The sequence below is a fragment of the Labeo rohita genome, chromosome 13 (assembly GCF_022985175.1).
Source record: "Labeo rohita strain BAU-BD-2019 chromosome 13, IGBB_LRoh.1.0, whole genome shotgun sequence".
NCBI lineage: Eukaryota > Metazoa > Chordata > Actinopteri > Cypriniformes > Cyprinidae > Labeo > Labeo rohita.
In genome coordinates, this window is record NC_066881.1 from 34,242,747 (window position 1) to 34,269,115 (window position 26,369).

The window sequence follows — 26,369 nt, forward strand, 5'->3', positions numbered from 1 at the left end:
TCAACAAAAACCTGGTTTTTACAATGCTCAGATATTTTTTAAATTAGTTTATATTTATATAAATAATTTTATATATTTTAATATATATATATATATATATATATACTGTATATGAAAACATATAAAATTATTATATATATATATATATATATATATATATATATATTTTAGCTCAGATATTTTTTTAATTAGTTTATATTTATATAAATAATTTTATATATTTTAATATACATATACATTACTTTTTTTTTTTTAGGTTTATGGAGTGTTAAAAAAGATTTTTTAAAATCTAAAATTCCAAACTTTTAATTCTAAAATGGCAACAAAATCAAACAAGAATTTTGAACCCGGTTTTTATAATGCTCAGATTTTTTTTTTATTAGTTATATATATATATATATATATATATTTTTTTTTTTTTTTTTTTTAACCTATTTCAGTAACACATGCACTAAACCTACATGCAGTATATTCTGAACTGTTTTAAAGAGAGGTTTGTTCAAATATCATTCACCTGATTTCATATTTTCTACAATTATAAAGTGAATTTTCAAAATCCAGAATTCCAAAGTTTTAATTCTAAAATGTCAACAAAATCACAAGAATTCTAAAACTCTTTTTTCTATGCTCAGATTTTATTTTTTTTAATTTAATTATTTTTTAATTTTGTTATTGCACTATTTTTATTTGCGTCTGAAGACTTTTATTACAATACCTTTAAAGGCTGTTTAAAAAAAAAAAATATATATATATATATAGAGAGAGAGAGAGAGAGAGTGTTATGGAGTGATAAAAAAAAAAATGTTCAAAATTCCAAAATTCAAACTTTTAATTCTAAAATTTTAACAAAGTCAAACAAGATTTTTGTACCAGATATGTATGCACATCAGTGCATATTTACTAGGTAATGCATTAATTGCATATTTAAACAATCAGCTGGTGTACGGTGACATCTTTTAGAGACATTTTATACTCTACTCACCTGTAGTGCTTTGCCATGCCGATTTATCAGCACACAGACACATTTGCATCCTGTTGTAATGTTTTATTGTTCATAAATGAACGTTTCAGTGTAACAATTTTGGCTTCCAGCTAAGATAAAAGCAGTGAAAAGGATTTGCGTGCTTTGCAATTTTGAACTCGCAGCGATAGAGAACGCAAAGCGGCCGCAAAGCAACATAGACATTAAATAAGAGGAAGAACAGGTAAAGCTGCCCTGGTGATTCTCAAACCCTGTGTTTATTTGACATCTGGTGGTGGATCTACAGAGCCGGCGTGTGAATAAGACCAATAACAGAGCGGGCATATAAAGGACAAGTAAACATGATTAGTGTCTCGTATTGATGTGTGGGGGAAAATGTCAAGAAAACAAGAACAGAAATCTCCAACCCGTCAGTCGAGTGCTCGTTGTGAACATGCACGACGTTGACGTGGCGTGTCAGTGTTCGGTCCAGGCGCAGCCGCAGGGATCGCCGCAGTTCCTCTTCCCGTCCCACAGCGAGCGCAGCTCCTGCGCCGAGTGCTGAGGCGACGACAGCATGTCCACGTAACACTCCTTCTCACACAGCCAGCCTGAATCCTGACAAACACACATTACATTACAACCAATTCCATTCCATTCCCAGGGAATGCATCAACTGATCAAATGCAAACCATCGATGCAATGCAAGTCGCTTTGGATGAAACTAGCTACCAAATGCATGAATGTAAACTCTATTATTTATGGACATATAAAAGAACGGCAAAACACTCCCATAAACAGGGGCTGCAACTGCTGCACAAATCAACGTTTAACAGCCGGTGTAATTATGTGCTGCAGGACACACGCTCAAGCACTCTTGACATCAACCAGCAATTTGTGTTCAGCCTCATAAAAACAGAATTTACAGTCATATATGCTGGAGTTTTAATTCTTTCTTTCTTTTTTTTTGTTAAATCTTTTATTAACATACTATGTTTTTATTTTTAAATGATCTTAAATTATATTTATATAAAATTATTTAATTATATTTATTTATTTTCATTGTCATTTTTGTTACGTTTTAGTCATTTTGTTGTTGTTTTTTCATTTATATTATTTTCAACTATTTTTTATTGTTATTTTAGTACATTAAGTTAAACTAAATGAAAATGCAAAATCTTACTGACCCCAAATCGTAAATTATATTAAATTTTTTATAGTTTTCATTTTTATTTGTTCATTTTCATTGTAATTTTTGTTACATTTCAGTAATTTTGTTGTTTTTTTCTCATTTGCATTATTTTAGTACATTACGTTAAACTGATTGCACTATGTATAATCATTTTCTGTTTTTAACTGTCTTAAATTTATTTTAAATCAATTTTTACATTTTTTTAAAATCATTAAATCAATCAGTTTTTACATTTTACATTTTTTGTTTTATTGTTGTGATCATTATTTTTATGATTGTTCTACTTCCTTTTTTGTGATTATAGTTTTTATTATTGTTTTAATATAATATTGTTTTTTATGATTATTCTACTTCCTTTTATGTAAAGCACTTTGAATTACCTTTGTGTATGAAATATGCTATATAAATAAACTTGCCTTGCCTAAATGAAAATACAATATCTTGTAATATTTTTAATTAATTATGAATCATTAATTATTTTATTTTTAATAATTTTATTTGGCATGCTTATGTTTACATACGAAATAGCCAAGGCATACACAAAAACATAATGACGAGTAAAAAGAAATATATCATATTAATCAGCATTTTTTGTTTACACTTTTTTATTTTTTAAATTTTATAGAAATTTTATAAATTCCTCTTTTATATATATATATATATATATATACATACATTAACATTTTAAAATACTTTTACTATTTAAACTTACTGCTTTCTAATTTAATATGTTAAAATTTAATTTATTTCTGTGATCAAAGCTGAATTTTCAGCATCATTACTCCAGTCTTCAGTGTCTGATTTGCTGCTCAAGAAACATTTATTATTATTATTATTATTATGTTGAAAAAAGCTGAGTAGAATTTTTTCAGGCTCAGAAGAACATCATTTATCTAAAATAGAAATTTTTTGTAACATTATAAATGTCTTTATCATCACTTTTGATTCATTTAAAGCATCCTTGCTAAACAAAAGTATTAATTTCAGTAATTTCTTTCAAAAAAAAAAAAAAACTGACTCCAAGCCTTTGAATGGTATAGTGTATATTGTTAATAAAGCCTTTTATTTCAAATAAATGCTGATCTTTGGATCTTTCTATTCAAAGAATCCTGAAAAAAATGTATTTAACTGTTTTAAACGTTGAAAATAATAATAATAATAATAATAATAATAAAATGTTTCTTCACCAGCAAATCAGCATATTTTCTGAAAGGTCAATTCAGCTTTGATCACAGAAATAAATTACATTTTAAAATATATTCAAATAGAAAGCAGTTATTTTAAATAGTAAAAATATTTCACAATATTTCAGCTTTTGTTGGATTTTGGACAAAATAAATGCAGGCTTGGTGAGCATTAGAGACTTCTTTAAAAAAAAAAAAAAACACATTTCAAAAACTTTTGACTGGTAAGTGTATATATTGGAATATAAAACAGATTTGAATCAGCCTTTGATAATATTCATCAAAACAACAGTGGGTTTGGCACTGAAAAATGAATTTTCTTTTTCACCTGATATTTGCGAGGCCCAACAGCAGCCATCCAGATGCCCATGCTCACATCCTCTCCCTGTAAAAACACATTTACATGCTGAAAAACCTCATAAAGCTACTGTATACATCATCAGAATGAGTTCAGCAGATGAGCCCATTTAGCCGCATTTCTCTTGGTTCAGTGACAGATGAATTAGAGACTCAACGTCCAGAACAAATGTGTGATATTTAGAGCGTATGAAATCGTTACTGGCAAATCTGCAAGCATTGATCTCATCTTTGCTAAACTCTGACTTGGAGAACAAAAGACGGTATCAAATCATTACTCCGCTAGGAAAAGAAATCATCACTTATCAGTGGGCTGCTGATGGTGGCACGCATGTCTTTGCATGTATGGATTTTAGTTCATAGGAGCTTTGTATTATCATACAGCTGCATGCTGAGTAATTCCAACAGGCAGTGCTTCAGTATTTTGAAAGAGGTTATGAATCACATCATGTTTTGATCTGTAGGTGACATGAGGAGATGAGGAGAGTACGGGATGGGACCTGGTAAGCTTTGAGATGTTGAGCGTTGCTGGCCAGCCACTCCACCAGATCCCTGGACACCACATATCCAGATCCACAGGCGAAAGCCGGATACGCAGGACTCGCGTATTCCAGCTCCTGCCATTTACCAACACGATCGACAGCCCAGTTCTGCCTGAAACTGATGAATACTGACCATAAGACAGAGATCAAATATCTTCTCTAGTGCATGTAATATGCTGCTAAACAAATTAAAATGATTCTTTTAGCAGAAAAAGGTTGTCACAAAAAAAATAAGTTATAGGAAAAAAATATACGAAAATTATTTGAAAAAAAATTATATATTTACACAATTTATATTTTTATTATTTATATTTAAAAATATAATTTTAAACAACATGCATACTTCCTTAACACAAATGTATTGTTAGACATAAAAAAAAATACACACATATATATACAAATCTGTAAAATAAAATATAAAATTTTAAAAAGTTAAAATTTTAGATAATAGGCATATTCACCAGAAAACAGCTGTCACTTATATATTCAGATATATGAAAATATATAAATATATATTACAAAATATGTATATTTAGATGTGAATAAAAAGCATACTTTATTTCAATTAATTATTTGTTTACCAGAAAATGGTTGTCACTTTTATTTTTAGGTGTTTTAAAAATGTATATAAAAATATAAAACATACAGAACTGTAAAATAAAATGTATTTTTTTTTAAATCAGATTTTTTTCAGAATTTTTTCTAATTTCAGAATTTTAGATAATAGACATTATTCACCAGAAAACAGTTGTCACTTATATTTACATAAATATATTTAAAAATATATATATTTTTATATAATAATAAAAAGCATACTTACTTTTAATTAACTATTCAATTAACAGAATATGGTTGTCACTTTTATTTTTAGATGTTTTAATAATGTATATATAAAATATATAAAAAAATATATAATATATAAAATATATTTTTAAAGGCAGAATTTTAGATAATAGCCATACTAATTCACAAAAAAATGGTTGTCACTTCTATTTTAAATATATAAAAATTACATAAATATATTTTTATATAAATATATATCTTTAGATAAGAATAAAAAGCAAACTTCTTTTTAATAATTATTCGTTTAACAGAATATGGTTGTCACAAATATTTTAGATGTTTCAAAAAAAGTATATAAAAATATGAAATATATAAACCTGTTATATAAAATATATTTTTAATTCAAATATATAAAAATTATATAAATAAATATAAAAATACTTATATTTTAAGATAAGAATAAAAAGCATACTTCCTTTAAATTAATTATTTGTTTAACAGAATATGGCTGTCACTTATATTTTTAGATATTTAAAAATGTATATAAAAATATAAAAAAATATAACACTGTAATAAAAAAGAAAATATACACGTAATCTAACATATATTTTGAAAGTCTTATTTAAACAGTTGTCACTTATACTTTCAAATATATAAAATTACATAAATATATATAAAAATATATACAGTATATTTATTCATTTAACATAATATGGTTATCAAAATTACATATACCTACATATATATATTTCAATTAATTATTCGTTTACCAGAAAATGCATGTCACTTATATTTTAAAAATTCAATAAAAATATAAAATATATACAACTGTAATAAATACATTTTAAAATTACAACAATAATTGTAGATAATGGACATACTTTCTCTCTACAATTATTCTTTCACCAGAAAATGTTTTTTACTTATATTTTTAGAAATATAAAAGTTACATAAAAACAGAAAAAAAAATATATAAAACTGCAATCTAAAATACATTAAAAGAAAAAAAAATCATGATTTTAGATAAGTATACTTTCTTTTTACAAATTATTCTTTTACCAGAAAATGGATGTCACTTATATTTTAGATACACGTAAAATATATATAAATCTATGAAATATATAAAACTGTAATATAAAATATATATTTTATATAAATTATACATTTATACAAAATCATTCTTTTACCAGAAAATGATAGTTACAATATAACATATTTTTTTAATAAACCGCACTGCATTGAAAAATTTTATCATGCTACCAAAAGCATGAATTACACTGATATAAGTTTAAAGTGTTCATTTAAAGCAATTAAACTCAAGACTGTCAGGACAAATCTGTAACTGTAAGACGGCTCACTCTGTTCTCTTTAAATTCTCCACGTTCTTCCATTCTAAAGAATTACATGGGATATTCTGGGAACTGAAAGACTCAGAGACAGACATCACTCACTTTCCCCACCACAGGCTGCTCTGTGAGAGGCGTTTGCGCTCCGTCTTCAGCAGGACGGCGTCCACATCGATATAGCAATCATCATCTGTCTTGAGCAGCAGGTTAAAGTCAGCGTTTCCCACCGACCTGTTCACATGGGGAATTCACACGCTTCATTAAAAACACTGAACCGGCCGGAGCTCAGCTTTGGCTGAGTACATTCACAACACAAAACAGCAGTATGAGATGCAACTAATGCAGACAAAAACCCTCAGGATGTGCTTTAGTGTGGAGAAAATCTCAGTTACCATAGTAACCCCTCACTGACTGACAGCCAGATTTCTGTCAGATGGGCAAGTGTATTATTTCAGAATGACATAATGCTGTCTAATTCATCAGTTTTACAGAAATAAATGTTACTGACGAATATTAACGAACCAAAACATTTGGACAAACAAGTGTGTGCATATCATGTTTTTTTTTTGTTTTTTTTTTAATTTATACTTTTATTCAGCAAGGAGGCAATTAAATACATTTAAATGGCTAGAATTATATATTTTATTGTTATTATTATTATTATATTATTATTATTAATTTTACTTATTATTATTATTGTTATTATTATTATTATTATTATACATTTTTATTATTATTTTATTATTTATTTATATATAATGTCTCCTTACTGAATAAAGGAATTAATTTCGTAAAAAAAAATTTCATTCATTTTATTTAATTGCTATTTTAGTATATTAAGTTTAACTAACTTAAAATTATTTTATTATTTAAATGGTTGAAATAATGTTACATCGTCATTCAGTGTAACACAATATTTATGTAAAAATTCAAACAACATGCTTATTCTTACTTGTACATATTAAATATATAAAAAATAAGGGAGCATATCACATTTTATTGTGTTTTAAATGAATAAAAACGTCTTACTGACAAATGGGCAAAACCTAAAATAGTGTCAATTTTTAAAAAAATGTAGAATTACAACTCATTAGTATTTGGGGTGAAAGTAATGTCATAAATTGATTTTTATGGTAAATATGCCTGACAAGATTATTACACTGAATGACATTTTAATGGGTGTTTTCTGTAAATTAAGGGAAACATGCAAGATATTTATTTTTTGCTCAGAAAACAAAAAACAATGCAATTAAATGTAATGCAATTAAATTAAGCGAAAAATTAAATTAAACAAGAAACCTTTTTTTCCAATTTAAAGCAGTATTACATTTATCACTTATTGTAGTATTAAAGTATTCAAAAAAATATTATAGTATTCAAAAAAAAAATTATAAAATTATAAAATTATTTTATAATAATTAATAATCATTACAAATAATTTCAGAATTTAATCTCACTAATAAACTAGCAGCTGTTTGAATTTTTTACTCATTTAAAACACAATAAAATGTAATATGCTACTTTATTATTTTATATATTGAAATATTAAGTCAGAATAAGCATGTTTGAACTTTTACATCAATATTGTGTTACACTGAATGACAATGTAACATTATTTCACCCAAATGTTGACATTTTATCCCCCAAAAATGTATCTGAAACCTTAAAAGTAGACACTTCACTTACATTTAACATGCTTTCTATTAACATAAAATCACTTTTGTAAATTTCTTTTTATTGTTTTTAAACTGTTACAGCTATAACTAAGAATGTACAGGTCAAACAAAAAATGGCAAACTTCTTGTACTATTCTTAGCTCCAGCACTCACAAATCTGCAAAAATATACCTGGAGAACGAGGTCTGGGAGGTGATTGGGTGCAGCACTAACCATTTATAAAACTGCAGTAGTTTTAAAGGCACGTTCCTGTAGGTGTCCACCACATCCACAAACACCATGTCTCCATGTCTGATGCTCTCCTCCCGCAGGGCCTGGTCTTCCTCTCTCAGCTGGGCCGCGCGGATCCGCTGCCGTCCTGCTCGCCCACGCAGCAGCTCAGACAACACCTGCACATCTGAGAGAGAGAGAGAGAGAGAGACAGTCACTGCTACAGATGACGAGCAATATGCTGGAACAAATGGTCGGATGTGGCGTTTTCACAACATATTCATAATGATTTTGCTGGTGAATAGAGCTACATGAACATCCAATATGATTCCTGTCACAATCATTTTAATGCACTCTTTATTTTGTTTCTTAAACAGTGTTATTGGTGGGATTTAATTAAAATGATTAAATATGATTCTTCATTTTATGAAAAACTATAGATAATACATCTTATTTTAACTAGACTTTTGTTTTATTTCTTGCATTAAACATTTATATCTATTTGGCTACAATGACTGTTTTGTTGAAATAGTGGTTTCACTAAATGAAAAGAAATCACTTTGTAAAACATTTCAGAGCAAATGAATATGAAGATATATTGAATATTGTCAAAAGGCTGAAAGCACAGAGATGTAATATTTGTATTCAGCTCTAATAACTAGCAGAGGAGATTAAAAAAACACTACTGTCTGGGGACAGAAAGGTATTCTTCCTCAAGGATGCATTAAATTGATCAAAAGTGACAGTAAAGATGTTTGTAAAGTTACAAAAGATTTCCATTTCAAATAAATGCTGTTCTTTAGAACTTTCTATTCATCTGTGAATCCTGAAAAATAAAGCACATCAGAGTTTCCACTAAAATGTGATGTAGCACAATTTTTTTAACATCATGTGACCCTAAAGACTGGAGTAATGATGCTGAAAATTCAGCTTTGATCACAGATATAAATTACATTTTAACATAGATTCACATAAACAACAGCTGTTTTAAACTATAATAATACTTCAGATTTTTTACTGTATTTTTATTTAAATAAATGCAGGAAAGCAGCATATTAGAATGATTTCTGAAGGATCATTTCACACGTAAGACTAGTAATGATGCTGAAAATTCAGCTTTGATCGCAGGAATAAATTTCATTTGAACATAGATTCACATAGAAAACAGCTGTTTTAAATTATAATAATATTTCAGATTTTTCACTGTATTTGTATTCAAATAAATGCAGCAAATCAGCATATTAGAATGATTTCTGAAGGATCATGTGATGCTGAGGACTGTAGTAATGATGCTGAAAATTCAGCTTTGATCGCAGGAATAAATTACATTTTAACATAGATTCATATAAACAACAGCTGTTTAAAACTACAATAATATTTCAGATTTTCTACTGTATTTTTATTCAAATAAATGCAGCAAATCAGTATATTAGAATGATTTCTGAAGGATCATGTGACACTGAAGACTGGAGTAATGATGCTGAAAATTCAGCTTTGATCGCAGGAATAAATTACATTTTAACATAGATTCATATAAACAACAGCTGTTTAAAACTACAATAATATTTCAGATTTTCTACTGTATTTTTATTCAAATAAATGCAGCAAATCAGTATATTAGAATGATTTCTGAAGGATCATGTGACACTGAAGACTGGAGTAATGATGCTGAAAATTCAGCTTTGATCGCAGGAATAAATTACATTTTAACATAGATTCATATAAACAACAGCTGTTTTAAACTATAATAATATTTCAGATTTTCTGTATTTTTATTCAAATAAATGCAGGAAACAGCAAATTAGAATGATTTCTGAAGGATCATGTGACACTGAGGACTGGAGTAATGATGCTGAAAATTCAGCTTTGATCACAGAAAACAATTACAGTTTAAAATATATTCACACAGAAAACAGTAATTTTAAACTGTAAAAATATTTAACAATTTTTACTGTATTGTTAATCAAACAAATGCAGCCTTTTAAGGTGCGTTCACACCAGACGCGAATGAAGCGTTAAGCGCGAGTGATTTACATGTTAAGTCAATGCAAAGACGCGAATAGACATCCTGCGGCGCGATTCGCGCGAATGGAGCGTTTTGGGCGTTTGACGCGTGACCGCGTGATTCGCGCGAGTTGAAAAATCTGAACTTTGGCGAAAATTCGCGCCGAGTTAACCAATCAGAAGCTTGCTCTAGTAGTGACGTGATTACGACATAGCAAGCGGAGGGAGAAATCCGAAACAACAATGGAGGACAAAATCATCGTCCCTGTATATGGATACCCGGAGCTGTACGATACATCTTCGTACTTTTATAGAAACAGGAATAAAAAGAATCCTGCTTGGAAGAAAGTGAGTGAGGAGGTCAGACAATCTGGTAAGTTGTAAATAACGCTCTTTACTCAGTTTGAGCTATATACATATTGACGGACTGATCTGATGGACCCAGACACGGCGCCGAACGAGTCTACGCCGTTTTCAGCCTTCCATAGCACATCAAGCGCAGCTACCGTCAATTTCGCAAGGAGACTGGAGCCGCCTGGCAGAAGCCACTCCCATGAAGCGAATTCGCGTCTGTTGTGAAGTGAATTTCACGCGCGAATGAAGCGAGTAAACTGTTCAAGCGTCCAACTACGCACGAATAGCACGAATAGCGCGATTTATTCGCGCAAGTCGCGTCTGGTGTGAACGCACAGTCAGTGAGGAAAAGGGACCTCTTTTAAAAATGCTGGTATAAAGCTGCCAGTGACTGATATGAGGGAGATGCAAGACATCACAATGCTGAAATCAATCCATTTATTGATCATCAAAACACAAGGCTGAATCACACAGAGCACGAACACTACATAATTCATCTCATCGTACCGTATACTGAAAAAGTGAATCCTCCAGCCAAGCCTGGGAAGCCCAACGCGCTCCTGTGAGGCAACGTTCCCTCTTCTATCTGAAGAAAAAACAGAAAATAACCATTAAAGATACTGATGAGAAGAAAGCTTATATGTGAAGTGTCATGTTTGCTAAGCACAACTATTATTCATACTTTGGGTTAGAAATTTGTCCAAAATACTAAACTTTGGGATACAGAACAGACCAGAATATCACAGTGACTCTTCATTTGAGCCATTTAAGGAACGGTTCACCCAAAAATGAGAATTTGCTAAAAAATAAAAATAAAAATTACACACCCTCAGGCCATACAAGATGTAGATGAGTTTGTTTGTTCATCACATTTGGAGAAATGTAGCATTGCATCACTTGCTCACCAATGGATCCTCTGGAGTGAATGGGTGCCGTCAGAATGAGCGTCCAAACAGCTCATAAAAACATCACAATAATCCACACCACTCCAGTCCATCAGTTAACATCCTGAGAAGACAAAAGCTGTGCATTTGTAAGAAACAAATCTATCATTAAGATGTTTTTAACTTCAAAACATTGCTTCTGTCTAAAATATGAGTCCATAATCCATAATAACGCTTCCTCCAGTAAAAAAAAAAGGCGATCTCCTGTTGTCTCTCACATCAGAATCTTTATTTGCTTTGAGCTGTTTTGGCTTGTAAACGGTGCTTGATCTGTGCAGATTTCTCTCCTGATTCAGACCAGACCACTTTTTCACTGGAGGAAGCGTCATTATGGATTATGGACTCGTATTTTAGTTAAAAACATTTTTAATGATGGATTTGTTTCAGCTTTTGTCTTCTTAAGATGTTAAATAATGGACTGGACTGGAGTGGTGTGGATTACTTGTGATGTTTTTATCAGCTGTTTGGACTCTCATTCTGACGGCACCCATTCACATCCATTGGTGAGAAAGTGCTGTAATGCTGCATTTCTCCAAATCTGTTGAAGAAACAAACTCATCTACATCTTGGATGTCCTGAGGGTGAGCACATTTTCAGCAAATGTTCACTTCGGGTAAACTATTCCTTTAAGAAACCCTCCAGAACACCTTTAGCATCACAGTAGGACGTTTCTGCTGCTTTAAAGTTTCTGTTATAATACAACCAAATGAACAGATGTTGTTTCTCTCACAGATCCAAACTTGAGAACCCCTCCGCCGTTATTCAGATGGACCGCTGACGTGTTGACAGACATCAGGCCTGTCGAATCCTGAGCCTCCCACAGAAGAGTTCCTTCAAAACCCTGCAAACATCACGTCCTTCAGCGTGAGTGAAATCATCAGCAGCACTGATGCTGCAGTAACCTGTTATTCAGCGTTCAACCGCATTAATGATGTTTAAACAGAAGTTAGTCGTTAGTGTAGGTGGATTCTTATAAATGCTCTTTTCTCATCATGTCACCTTGGGAAGAATGAACTGCTCGACGGGTTTGTAAAACATCCCGCCCACACGTGTGCCCGGACTCAGCGTGCTGAAACGAGCGGTGACCACCGGCTCCTGCAAACACACACACACACACACACACACACACAGACTATATTTGCACAGCTGCAGAAGGTGATATTCTCAGAATAAACCGTGACATGCACAAGTCAATATATGATTTCTCCATCCTTAACAGGCCTTCAGACGCCACATCTCGCAAACTTTTGTCCTGCAGGTGCGACTCTCATTTTTCTCAACCAAAAATTTTTATTTCACATATATTACACATTATCTATTTATTGTAAAATTCTGTGGCAGTAATGATATTTCAAGAATACAGTCTATTTTATACATGCTAAATTAATGTAATATTTAAAAAAAAATAATAATAATAATAATAAACTCACAGGTTTTCACATAAAAGAATACAAATAAAATACAAAAAATAAAAATAAAAAATACTACTAAAAAAAAAAATCCAGTAATTTTTCTGAATAAGCAAATGTCATTCAAATTGTTTTAAATAAATATTCTGTAAAAAGATATTAAAAAATGTAATTTAACTCACATGGATGTAAAGATTCTGTGGTGGTAATGACATTTCAAAAATAAAATTTGTCTTGTTAGGTCTATTTTATACATCCTAAATGAATGTAATATTTCCAAAAAGAAATAAATGAATAAATAAATAACTCACAGGTTTTCACATAAAAGAATACAAATAAAATACAAATGAAAAAAAAAAATCCAGTAATTTTTCTGAATGAGCAAATGTCATTTAAATTTTTTAAAATAAATATTCTGTTAAAAAAAGAAAAAATCTATTTACCTCAGATTTATCTAAAAATTTATTTATCTCTCTAAATAAATACTAATATACAATATGTAATATTTCCAAAAATAAATAAATAACTCACAGGTTTTCACATAAAAGAATATAAATTAAAAAAAATCCAGTAATTTTTCTGAATGAGCAAATATCATTCAAATATTTTAAAATAAATATTCTGTAAAAAAAAAAAAAAAAAATTTAAAAAAAATCATTAACTCTCTATATAAATACTAATATACACACATGTATTTAAAGATTCTGTGGCAGCAAAGATATTTCAAGAATAAAATTTGTCTTGTTAGGTCTATTTTATACATCCTAAATGAATGTAATATTCTTACACTTTTACAAAAAAGTAAAATAAGTAAATAAAAGACTCACTGTTTTCACATAAAATAATACAAATAAAATACAAATAAATAATTAAAATAACAAAAATAAAATAAAAATAAATAAAATCCTGTCATTTTTCTGAACAAGCAAATCTCAAACGAGCAAATCTCATTTAAATTTTTTCAAATGAATATTCTGTTAAAAAAAATGAAAAAATCTATTTATCTCAGATTCATCTCTAAATAAATACTAATATACACACACATGTATTTAAGAATTCTGTGGCAGTAATGATATTTCAAGAATAAATTGGTATAATATTGGTATAATATAATATTCTTACACTTTTCCAAAAAATTTTTAAAAATAAATAAATAATAAACTCAGTTTTCACATAAAAGAATACAAATAAAATACAACAAAAATAATTAAAATACAATTAAAAAAAAGTTTTGTATTTTTTCTGAACAAGCAAATGTCATTTAATTTTTTTTACAATAAATATTCCATTAAAAATAAAAATCTCTATCTCTATATAAATACTAATATACACACAAGTATTTAAAAATTCTGTTGTGGTAATAAAATGAAAAATAAAAATGTCTTGTTAAGGCTATTTTATATATCCTAGATACATGCAAAAAATATTCTTAAACTTCTGCATAATTTGACAAATGATTAAAAAAATCTTGCAAGTTTTTAGACAGAAGTAAATAACTTAAAAATATTTAATATTTTAATATTTTACAAGTGAAAATCTGGGTCTTGGATGAGAGTTAAACAATAAAATAAAACGCATTTTACACAAACCAAATGCATAAATGATGATCTGATGATCTTCTTATAACAAAAGGGGAATACTTTTAATAAAAATAAACCCCTTATTTGCATAATTACATAAAATATAGCAGTCAATAGTAGAGGACTGAAAGACTATAATTCATTAATGCAGCAATGGAAGTTGTATTTATAATTTCTAAAGGTCATAGTTACATCCAGCCACTGTGGTTCATCTGCTTTTGTTACCAATATGAAGATAAATTACAGATACTGTGCTACATTTTCATAAAACCACTGGATTTAAGGCCAGAAATGCACAAATTCTGTTCTGTTCTAATGCAATGATAAAATAAACAAAACAAGCACAGTGCAGTTTAATGGGACAACCTATGCAACATTACTGGTTATTGGACTTGTTGGTAAAATGCAACCATAATATGACTACTATTGATTTCTGTCCTATCATTTCTCATGTTTTAAAGGCTCCAGATCTGTATCCTCGCATCCTGCCGTCCGACAAAGCGTGGAAACGTATGAAATCATGGCATTAGGCGATGTGCGATTGCATCACGCGGCTCCGTCGACCTCTGCGCTCATCGAATCCAAGATCAGAGAGACTCGACTATCAAAGGCGCTGATAGAGAAGACTTTATTGAATTTGTCCTCCGCACATTTATCTCTACAGCTCGTCGGAGTGAGCGATACGTCTTTTGACTCGTGTTGCGCGGTACCGTCTCTCCACTACATTTATCAAATAAATGAGTAATGTCTAGCGGGATGATGAAAACTCACCTTAAAAAGCCAACAGGATATTTTGGGTTACTCTTGTGGCAAGAACAAATCGAACGACTTTACAAAGTGCAATTGGAGTTTCTAAAAGACTATAATGGAGGACGACTTTTCTATGCATATTTTACAACGTCAAATGGGTCGCGATCTGAAAATGGGTCACGGGTCTGTTCTGATCAGGGCAGGGAAGTAGTAGTAATAGAGTAAAACCAGTTTAAAGGCAGTGATTTACAGACTTCATCATCTAATGTCTAATGTTTAGGTGACAATGCCAGATTTCAGATTGCATCTGTACCTCTTGGTCCACTTGGAAGAGGCGGACGGTGACGTTGCCCTTGAAGTCGTCTCGTGGTCCGTTGGGAAAGACGCCCAGCTGGGTGATGACCACAGAGTGAAGGACCTTAAAGTCCAGACTGACGGCAGAGACGTCGGACGGCACCAGCGCAGACGTGTCAGGAACGCTCAATATGGCCATTTCCTGTCCAGCGGCTGAAACCAGAGTTCAACAATCAGGTCAACTGAATCATTCAAGGCTTCTGCTTAAATGCTGAAATTAGTTTAGCAGGCACAAATAAATTCTTAAACTCTTAAAAAAATGAAACTATTATTATTATTATTTATTATTATTTATTTTTGTTATTACTATTAATTTTATTCTGAACGGATTTAATTACACAATACTATATTTCTTTTCTAATATTCCTATATTCCTATAATAAATAAATAAATAAATATATTCGTTTTTACTTTTAATTAATTATGTATAATTATAATTATTTATAATATCTATAATATTATTTAAAAATAAATAATAATAATAATAATAGTTATTTTAATGGATTATATTTTATTATATTCAGTTTTAATATTATTAAATAATGACTTAAATAAAATAATAATAATAATAATAATAATAACTATTAACTTTCCCATAATAGTCGTAATAATAATTACAATTATTACTGTTGTTGTTATTAACTCCAAAAGTAATAATAATAATAATAATAATAATAATAATAATAATAATATTGGTTTTATTTTATTTTTTAATTAGTTATATTTTATTATATTCCTTTTAATATTATTATTAAATCATGACTAAATTAAAATACAGTTATAATAACAATAATATTAATAAAATACAGTTATAATTATAATAATATTATTAATATTATTATTATTATTATCATTATTATTATTATTGTTGTTGTTGTTGTTTTATTCATTTCAATTTTCTAATAGTGGTAATAATATTTGCTATTATTACTGTTGTTGTTATTAACTCCAAAAGTAATAATAATAATAATAATAATAATAATAATAATAATAATAATAATAATGGTTTTATTTTATTTTTTAATGAATTATATTTTATCATATTCCTAATACTATTATTAAATAATGATTAAATTAAAATACAGTTATAATAAGAATTTTGCTTGGTTATTATTATTATTATTATTATTCAGTTATATTTCAATTTTCTAATAATAGTGATAAAAATAATTACAACAATTATAATTGTTGTTATTAAATTGTTTTAATTTAAAAGATTATTTAATCATATTATTATTATTATTATTATTATTGGTGGACCTGATAATGATTTCAGTTAAAACTACTGAATAATTATAACAATAATAATCCAGGTTTTTTTTTTGTTATGATATAAATATATTTATATAAATTTTTATAAATATATATAATTTGAAAATATATTTTAATTTTAATAATACATTATATTAATTGCTATAATTATTATTGCTGACAATAAAAATAATAACAGTTATTATTATTATTGCAAATTAAATGAAAGATAAAGGCAGATGTGTTGGGCAGACGGAGCCGTTTTCACACGCCGCTGCACAATAATCCAAACATCAGCACTTTAAGAGACTCGTCTGCTCTGAACTACTGGCTCTCTTAATTAGAAAGCGGCCATTTATTACCCAGGAGATCAATTGGAGGAACAGAGTCGTTAATAGAGAAACGGGCCGCTCGTTCTCAGCAGCAGACTCACCGCTTCCCTCGTCCTTGAGACAAAAGCCAATTAAAGGCGGCGCAGACGAGAGCCAGCAGCGCGCAGATGTGTGCTGAACAGCCATCACCAAAAGCTTTTAGAGCCACACAGGATATTCTCTCGCTGTAAAAGGGCTCATTAGCATAACGCTTCACCAATCACCACTATGAAAGTCCAAAGGAATCCTTCTGAAAGCGTCTTCAAAACACCCAAAACTGAGCTGCAGCTTGGATTTAAAGTTCAAACTGTAATTGTGTTTCAACACACCTGCCAGCCCAGCCAACAGGAAACCTGCTCACAACGCTTTTTTTAAAGTTATGTAAGTGTTAGCTGAATGTTCTCATAATGTTGAGAAAAAAAACAGTCTCATTTGTTGAATATTCTGAGAATTGTTTTTTGTAACCATTAACGTTCTAAACACAACAACATTCTTAGAATATTAAAAATAAACGTTCAAATAACATTAGATTTTGGTTGAAAATAAAGTTAGTAGAATATTTTAAAAGAAGCGTTTTTATAACATTTAATAGTTTAAAAGTAAACATTTAAATGTTACATTTTAGAGGGAAAATAAATTTAGCAGAATGTTGAAAAGAAACACTTTTTGTTATCTTTAAATAATGTTTAAATCATAATAAGAAAACTAGATATTTTATTGTTTTTAGAATATTAAAAATAACTGTTCAAATAACAACATTTTGGGTAAGTTAATATAATGTTGAAAGAAATGTTTTTTGTAACCTTTCAGTAACGTTCTAATCATGGTAAGAAAACTGGACATTCAATTAACATTCTCAGAATAATAAAAGTAAAAATGTATTTTTATATTTTTGGGGGGAAATAAAGTATATATAATTACATTTTTTTAAACATATTTTTAAAAAAAGGCCAAAAAAGATATATATTGAAAATATATTTGCATAAAATTAGCAATTTGCAGCAAATATATTTTGTGGCAATTTTTTGTATATTTTAATACAAATCTATGTTGAATCAAAATATTTTCTAATAATATTTTCTAATTTTCTAAAACTACTTTTTTTTCAAACTACTTTATTAAAACTACTTTATTCAATATTTTTTACATTTAACAAAAATGACAATCTTTTGGGCATATACATATATATATATATATATATATATATATATATATATATACAAAAATATACCAAAAAAAAAAATATATATATTGGTAGAAAATTCACAATTTGCAATTGGTAGAAAATACATTTGCATGGAATTATAAGCAAATATATTTTGTGGCAATTTTTTGTAGATTTTAATAGAAATCTATGTTGAATGAAAATATATATTTTCTAAAACTACTTTTTTTTTTTTTTTTGCAAGGTTTATTCAATATTTCTCACATTTAACACAAAAATAACAAATGAAATTTTCTACGAATATATATCTTTTTTTTTTTTTTTTTTTTTGAAATATATATTTATATATATATATAAATATACAAAAACTGTCCAAAAAAAGATTGGTAGAAAATTTGCAATTTGCAATTTTATGTATATAAACAAAAAACATATATATATATATATATATATATATATATATTTATGTGTTGAATAAGCTTCTTTTTTCCTTTCTCCAAGGTTTATTCGATGTTTTTCACATTTAACATAAAAATGAGCTTTTGAGGGTTTTTATTAATTTAATTAATTAATCAGCACATCAGTGAATTAATCAAATTAAACATTTGAATCACTTGACAGCCAAATTGTTACTTTTCTTCTTCAAATTCTTCAAAAACTTTCTTTTGTGTTCCACTGGAAAATTTTAAGTTTTTGGAATTTAGAATGTCAGATGAACTGATGATGATGATGAAGATAATAACAAATTGGCTAAACCCTGAAAATGCAGACCAGAAGCTGGAAGCACAATGTTATAACAGGATGTCCCATTGAAATCTGCTGGAAGCCAAAACACGCTGACTGTTCACCGAAGAGAATCCGAGCGCACACTGTGATTTCAGGCCACATACTGAGAGATTCATGTCCGAGCGGGGGGTCTACGAAATAAAAACGTCCAGTACACGCAGGGAGAAAACCAGGCAGAAAAGCACTTTTTGTGAAAACAAAAAATGGTCTGATGAGAATCATAATGTACAAACTGCAGCAAAGTGGCATTATATAAGCCTCACGAAACGGGCTGCTCTGAATTCAGGAACATATCACGGCTTGTGGCTTAATCAGAACCGTGTTTGTGAGATGAATTCACCTGTCTCGGTGAGGTTCAGCAGCGAGCAGGAATACGGGTCCTCACGATCTTCCTCCGGCACTGAACAGCCATGCTCACCAATGATGAATTTCACCATCACCCTTTCAAATGAAACAACAGACAACATCAATACATCATTCTCCAGTTCTAGTCACTTCTGACGGCCTAGTAAATGTGTAACATAACACAAAGTAATTTAATTGTTCACAGTTGCCGAGCAACATCACAATCTGCCGCATTAATACAGATGTGCTGTGTCTGTTACAGTAGTTTGCTCAATTTAGAGTCTGTTTTACAATATTGATCATAAAAGAGTCTTGTGGCTCAAGACTCAAGTTTGTCATAATGCAAAGCTGTTTTTTACTGATCATTGTGTCCACTGATTTAGACTGAAATCAAATCATAATTAGTGATTTGTGAAGTATTTTATTAATACGATTATCCTATATGCATAAGCACATTCAAAAATAAAAAAACTAAGTAAATAAAAAAATAAATAAATGCAGTTTAATTTTAGTATTTTTAAATCACTAATATTTTCATCACTATTTTCAACCCAGCTGATTATTAAAATTAAAAAAGAAAAAAAGTGCAATAACATATTTAATTTTCTATTTCCAGCAAAATAATGATTCTGTCATGATATATGATATATATAATGTTATTTTTGTTACTATACTAATAGGAGATTTTGGTCTTATCATATACCCCTAATTGTTACAAAAAAAAAAAATTCTTTTTTGAAGAAAAAAGAAACTTTTTTGTAACATTATATATATATATATATATATATATATATATATATACACACACACACATATTTATAATACAATTATAAAAATATATTTATATTATCTAAAACATAATTTTACAAATATACAACAAAACAGCTATATATTTAAAAAAAATGTGTATATATTTTAGCAAATATACACTACCAGTCAAAAGTTTTTGAACAGTAAGATTTTTAATGTTTTTTAAAGAAGTCTCTTCTGCATACCACACCAAAAAAAAATTATAAAAAGCATAAAAATAAATTTTATATAAATATTAGACACACATATATGTAAGATTCATATTTTTGTCTCCAATAAACGGTCATATTTTAGCTTTTTCATCAGCATTTTCCACCCACTCTCTGACCCTTAGAAATAAATGTTACGTTCTTTTTGCTCAAAACGCTGTGGCCTTCAAACATCCAATATATAATATTGCAGCTTTTGATGAGAACATGCAGCATACTCTCAAACATATTCATTTATTCATAATAAAACTGTGCAGAATTGACTCGCAGCAGCGCTGGGCTGCGGATTCGTATATTAAATCATGTTTGACCTATTTTAATGAGCATTTGCCTGAGCGATCTTTAAGCGTGGAATATTTATAAGGATTTTTACAAGGTTCGATAAAGTTGCAGGCCAAAACAAACTCCTCAAATCAAGCAGTCAGTTTTTTACGTCAATAACACGAGCTTAATCTTCTGAAATAAATCAATGTCTGTCTGAAGTGAGAGTTTTAATGAAGCAGAAATCAAAAGATTCACATGCACATGTGTGTGTTCGCAATACAGACCGTTTCTGGAAGTGAGGGTGGTGTTTCAGGTAGCCCAGCCATGTGTCCCTTATGGCCTGCCGGAGCTCATGATGATGCCGCGCTGATAAAACACCCACCAACACCTCGTGCACAGCCTTCTGGTTGTCTGTCAATACAATATTGAACAGACACAATAATCAGCACCAAAACAGAGCCTTATGATATTCCACAAAGCTACAAACATTTCAAACATGAATAAAGCCTTTTTAAAGGAGTTTATTCCATCATTTGCTCACCAATGGATCCATTGCAGTGAATGGGTGCCGCCAGAATGAGAGTCCAAACTGCTGATAAAAACATAACCCACAAGTGGTCCGAGTGTTGTAGATTACTTGTGGATTATTGTGATGTTTTTAATCAGCTGTTTGGACTCTCATTCTGACGGCACCCATTCACTCCATTGGTGAGCAAGTGATGCAATGCTACATTTCTCCAAATCTGATGAAGAAACAAACTCATCTACATCTTGGATGGCCTTTTTTGGAAGCAGATGTTGATTTTTTGGTGAACTATTACTTTAAAAAGCCTTTTCTGGCAGGTTGAAGGCTCAAACACAGAACAGATGATGCAGCGAGATGAAAGTCTCTGGCAGCGTCCCTTTGTATCCCCTAATGGATTGTCACTTGTGTCCTATTTCACCATGTGTGACAAACATCAGAGTAAGTGTGTAATGCGCATCTGTGCCTTTGTTGCCAGGTAAAACTCTCCCAGAGTTCAATAAGATCTCAGATACTTACCATACTCTCTCTTCTATTGTACACGACTTCATGCACAAAGCCGATACTTTCTTCAATCCGATCACTGTTGTTAACAAGCTGCCGGCATCTGCGTGCACAGCACACTAATGCAGTCTTCGTCTAATGCATTAATTGCACATCTCAGCCCCCCAGCAGAGCCCATTAGTGATATTATAAGTAAACTGCTGCAAGCTGTTCAACATGCTTATAGATCATTAATGTGCAATGGTCAATGCATTCAGTATTAATGCTCTTCTGCATGCAGTCAACATTAAAGTACTGTATGCACTCTGCTTTAAGGGTCTATACATTATACATTAAGCAGCAATCATTCTATAAAAATGGAGTATTAATGTTCTTTATGCATTGATCATCAAAGTCCCATGTTCATTTGCATATGCACTGAGCATTAATGGTCTATAAATGACACTAGATAGATAGATAGACAGATAGATAATTAATGTATGCATTAATACCAAATGCATAATGAACTTTAATATATTTTTAAAAGTATTGCGTGCTCTACATAAAATTAGCACATTTCTATATGCATTCAGCATCTATGTTTTATATGCATTCACTTTTCTTTAAGAATTTAGCATTAATGCTTTATGAAAATATGATTAATGCACTGATTTACGCACTGATCATTATGCATTGATTTGTATGCATTCTACATGCACTCAACATTACAATTTTCTATGCATTATTTTCTATTCATTATGCATTTCTATGCAAATATTCATTATTTTTTCTACACAAAGTGAGTAAATACAAAGACTTCTTTATGCATGAGCATTATGCATTCAGTATTAATGCTCTTATGCATGCAGTCAACATTAAAGTTCTATATGCACTCAGCATTAAGGGTCTATACATTATATTATACATTAAAAAAGGAACAAATGCTTCTTACATAAAATGAGCAATAGTTTCTATTTGCACTGATCATCTATGTTCTATATGCATTCATTTTTTAAGAATTTAGCATTAATGTCTTATGAGAAAATATGATTAACATTTTTACGCACTGATCATTATGCATTGATTTGTATGCATTCTACATGCACTCAACATTAGAATTTTCTATGCATTATTTTCTATTCATTATACATTTCTACGCAAATTTTCATTATTTTTCTATACAAAGTGAGTAAATGCAAAGACTTCTTTATGCATGAGCATTATGCATTCAGTATGAATGCTTTTATGCATGCAGTCAACATTAAAGTTCTATATGCACTCAGCATTAAGGGTCTATACATTATACTATACATTAAAAAAAGCAACAAATGCTTTTTACATAAAATGAGCAATAGTTTCTATTTGCACTCATCATCTATGTTCTATATGCATTCATTTTTTGTAAGAATTTAGCATTAATGTCTTATGAGAAAATATGATTAATGTTTTTTTATGCACAGATCATTACGCATTAAATTTTCTATGCATTATTTTCTATTCATGCATTTCTATGGAAATTTTCTTTATTTTTTTCTATACAAAGTGAGTAAATGAAAAGACTTCTTTATGCATGAGCATTATGCATTCAGTATTAATGCTCTTATGCATGCAGTCAACATTAAAGTTTTATATGCACTCAGCATTAAGGGTCTATACATTATACTATACATTAAAAAAGCAACATGTTCTCTACATAAAATGAGCAATAAGCACTCATCATCTGTGTTTTATATGCATTCATTTTTTAAGAATTTAGCATTAATGTCTTATGAGAAAATAAGATTAACATTTTTATGCACTGATCATTATGCATTGATTTGTATGCATTCAACATTAGAATTTTCTATGCATTATTTTCTATTCATTATACATTTCTACGCAAATTTTCATTATTTTTCTATACAAAGTGAGTAAATGCAAAGACTTCTTTATGCATGAGCATTATGCATTCAGTATTAATGCTCTTATGCATGCAGTCAACATTAAAGTTCTATATGCACTCAGCATTAAGGGTCTATACATTATATTATACATTAAAAAAGCAACAAATGCTTTTTACATAAAATGAGCAATAGTTTCTATTTGCACTCATCATCTATGTTTTATATGCATTCATTTTTTGTAAGAATTTAGCATTAATGCCTTATGAGAAAATGATTAATGTCTTTTATGCACTGATCATTATGCATTATATTTTCTATGCATTATTTTCTATTCATGCATTTCTATGGAAATTTTCTTTATATTTTTCTATACAAAGTGAGTAAATGAAAAGACTTCTTTATGCATGAGCATTATGCATTCAGTATTAATGCTCTTATGCATGCAGTCAACATTAAAGTTCTATATGCACTCAGCATTAAGGGTCTATACATTATACTATACATTAAAAAAGCAACATGTGCTTTACATAAAATGAGCAATGGATTCTATTTGCACTCAGCATCTATGTTCTATAAGAATTTAGCATTAATGCCTTATGAGAAAATATTTTTTTATGCACTGATCATTATGTATTGATTTTTATGTATTCTACATGCACTTTCTATGCATTAACGGTCTATTTTTCTATCTATCAATTTATCTATATAATTATATATATATATATAATTATATACACTATATATTATATATACAGTTGCACTCAGAATCTGTTCTAAATGCATTATTTTTCTATACGAAGTGGGAAAATGCGAAGAGTACTTTATGCATGAGCATTATGCACTCAGTATTAATGCTCCATCTAAGCCGAGCACTAAGTTTCTATATGCATAAAAATATTTATATGCATCTGTGTGTATCAATAGCTTCATAAAAACCGAGTAGTAAGAATTTATATGCATTAACTGTTGTCTATTAATCCACTGTATGCATTCAGCATCTCTCTAACGCAGAGGTCACACACTTTCTACTTAACACAAACTGAAAATAATAAGAAACTAATACAGAATAACAGAAAGTAGCAGAAGTTGAGCGGTACCTGCAGAGCCGAAGCCCAACAGGAGCGCAGTTCTTTCCGTCCAGCCGAACCAGTGAAGCAACACCGCGATGACACACGGAAACAGCGCCGCCGCTGCGCTTCTCATGGACGGACGGCTGGATCCAGACACCGACGCTTAACGGGCTGCGCACACAACCGAACGGACCGGCGACTCGACGCGCATCGCTGAGTTGTGATGAGTGTCGGACGCGCCCGCGTCATGTCTAACTGCACGCTGATGACGACACAACTCGAGTAGCCAATAGGAGTGGAGCGGTCGACGCGCTATGGCTTCTGGGAAATGTAGTTCAAGTAAGTTTCCTGTTGCCACGACGATTACGTCAAAATTAGCGACTGATTTTTCTTCAAGAACAAAAATGCATTTGCGCTTAATCGGATTAAGATAAAACATGTAAATATATTTTAATGACAAAATACAATGTTTTAATAATAAAGGTATCTATTTAAAATAGTGCTGTCAAACGATTAATCGCGATTAATCATTCAAATGCAAGTTTTTTGTTTGTATGTGTGTGTACTGTCTTTATGATGTATATATAAATACACACTTATACAGTATATATTTTGAAAATATTTGCATATATATTTACATTCATACAACTGATAAATGTATTTAATATATAAACATTACATATTTTTCCAAAATATATACATGCAAGCATGTGTTTATATATATATATATATATATACACTACCGCTCAAAAATTTTGGGGTCAGTACATTTTTGTTGTTTCTTTTTTTTTTTTTTTTAAGAAATTGATACTTTTATTCACCAAGGATGTATTAAGTTAATAATTAAAAGTTTATTAAAAATTAATAATAAATAATTTACATTGTTATAAAATATTTATATTTTGAATAAACACTGTACTTTTTAACTTGTTATTCATGAAAGAATCCTGAAAAAAAAAATTACAGGTTCCAAAAAATATTTGGCAGCACAACTGTTGATATTTTCCAACATTGATCATTCTAATAATAAATCCGCATATTAGAATGATTTCTGAAGGATCATGTGACACTTAAGACTGGAGTAACAGCTGATAAAAATTCAGCTTTTCATCACAGGAATAAATTCTATTTTAAAGTATGTTAAAATAAAAAACATTATTTTATATTGTAAAAACATTTTGCAATATTACTGTTTTTTTTTTCTATATTGTTAATCAAATAAATGCAGCCTTGATGAGCATAAGAGACTTCTTTAAAGACTATTACAAGTCTTACTGACCCCAAACTTTTGAACGGTAGTGTATATTATATATACAGTACACACATGTATTATGTAAACAAAAATTTTGGATGCAATTAATCGTGATTAATCGACTGCACTAATTTAAAATATTTCTCAGATTACTTACTAATGTTCTCTGATTTTTTTCTCATATCACTTAATAATGTTATCAGAACACTAATGTTGTTTTAATTTTATTCATGGTGTAATTAATGTGCTAATTTCCTTGGGTCTCATTTTTGAAACACAAGCAGAACGAATGTATTATTCAGTCGTAAACC

The 26,369-nt window shown here is 29.6% G+C and overlaps 1 protein-coding gene across 1 annotated transcript; it reads right to left on the reverse strand.

The window, feature by feature from the left end:
* Positions 1-1,030: 1,030 nt before the first annotated feature.
* On the reverse strand, positions 1,031-25,036 carry b3galnt2 (beta-1,3-N-acetylgalactosaminyltransferase 2). Its single transcript, XM_051126621.1, has 12 exons — positions 24,834-25,036; positions 21,132-21,258; positions 19,560-19,660; positions 15,606-15,799; positions 12,553-12,648; positions 12,284-12,394; positions 11,117-11,195; positions 8,255-8,438; positions 6,471-6,596; positions 4,195-4,354; positions 3,666-3,722; positions 1,031-1,579 (listed from the first exon to the last, which is right to left on the reverse strand). The coding sequence occupies exons 1-12, from the start codon at positions 24,937-24,939 to the stop codon at positions 1,439-1,441; spliced, it is 1,482 nt and encodes a 493-aa protein (XP_050982578.1). The 5' UTR covers positions 24,940-25,036; the 3' UTR covers positions 1,031-1,438.
* Positions 25,037-26,369: the final 1,333 nt, after the last annotated feature.

Excerpts from the sequence above, each read along its gene's own strand:
- b3galnt2 (XM_051126621.1), bottom strand. The coding sequence starts at position 24,939 with ATGAGAAGCGCAGCGGCGGCGCTGTTTCCGTGTGTCATCGCGGTGTTG. Across the intron at positions 15,800-19,559 it reads GCTGAACCTCACCGAGACAG|CCGCTGGACAGGAAATGGCC; the intron begins GTGAATTCATCT and ends CTCTGGTTTCAG. Across the intron at positions 12,649-15,605 it reads TCTTCCAAGTGGACCAAGAG|GAGCCGGTGGTCACCGCTCG; the intron begins GTACAGATGCAA and ends GTGTGTTTGCAG.